General features: G+C 50.9%; 1 protein-coding gene across 1 annotated transcript in view; it reads right to left on the bottom strand.

Moving 5' to 3' along the window:
* The window catches only part of TTC4 (tetratricopeptide repeat domain 4), a gene marked incomplete at its 5' end in the record, with an annotated part of 7,134 nt that continues 6,900 nt past the window's right edge, over nucleotides 1-234 (bottom strand). Inside the window, one exon of the mRNA XM_010133880.1 lies at nucleotides 1-100. Coding sequence (XP_010132182.1) covers nucleotides 1-100 — 100 coding nt within the window. The remainder of the gene's footprint in view (nucleotides 101-234) is intronic.

The raw sequence follows: 234 nt of genomic DNA, 5'->3' as shown, positions 1-234 counted from the left end.
TTATAGCCGATGCACCTTCTTGCCAGAGAAGTACTTCTTAGAGAAAGCAGAACCCTTTACAAATGCCAAAACAGTTGGAGTCCAGGCCTTTATGAAATACCTGCAAAGATTAAGAGACGTCCTTTGGCTTCCTTGTAGCTGGCCAAGTGTCAGGCAAAGCGAGTGACTTCCACCTCCCCAAGGCCAATGAGCAGAGCCCCTTGAAGCCAGGGCCACACACGGCCGAGGAAGAGC

Source organism: Buceros rhinoceros, unplaced genomic scaffold (genome assembly GCF_000710305.1).
Source record: "Buceros rhinoceros silvestris isolate BGI_N320 unplaced genomic scaffold, ASM71030v1 scaffold30093, whole genome shotgun sequence".
Classification (NCBI taxonomy): domain Eukaryota; kingdom Metazoa; phylum Chordata; class Aves; order Bucerotiformes; family Bucerotidae; genus Buceros; species Buceros rhinoceros.
The sequence above is the reverse complement of the archived record's forward strand: the minus strand, read 5'-3'. Positions and strand labels throughout refer to the sequence as shown.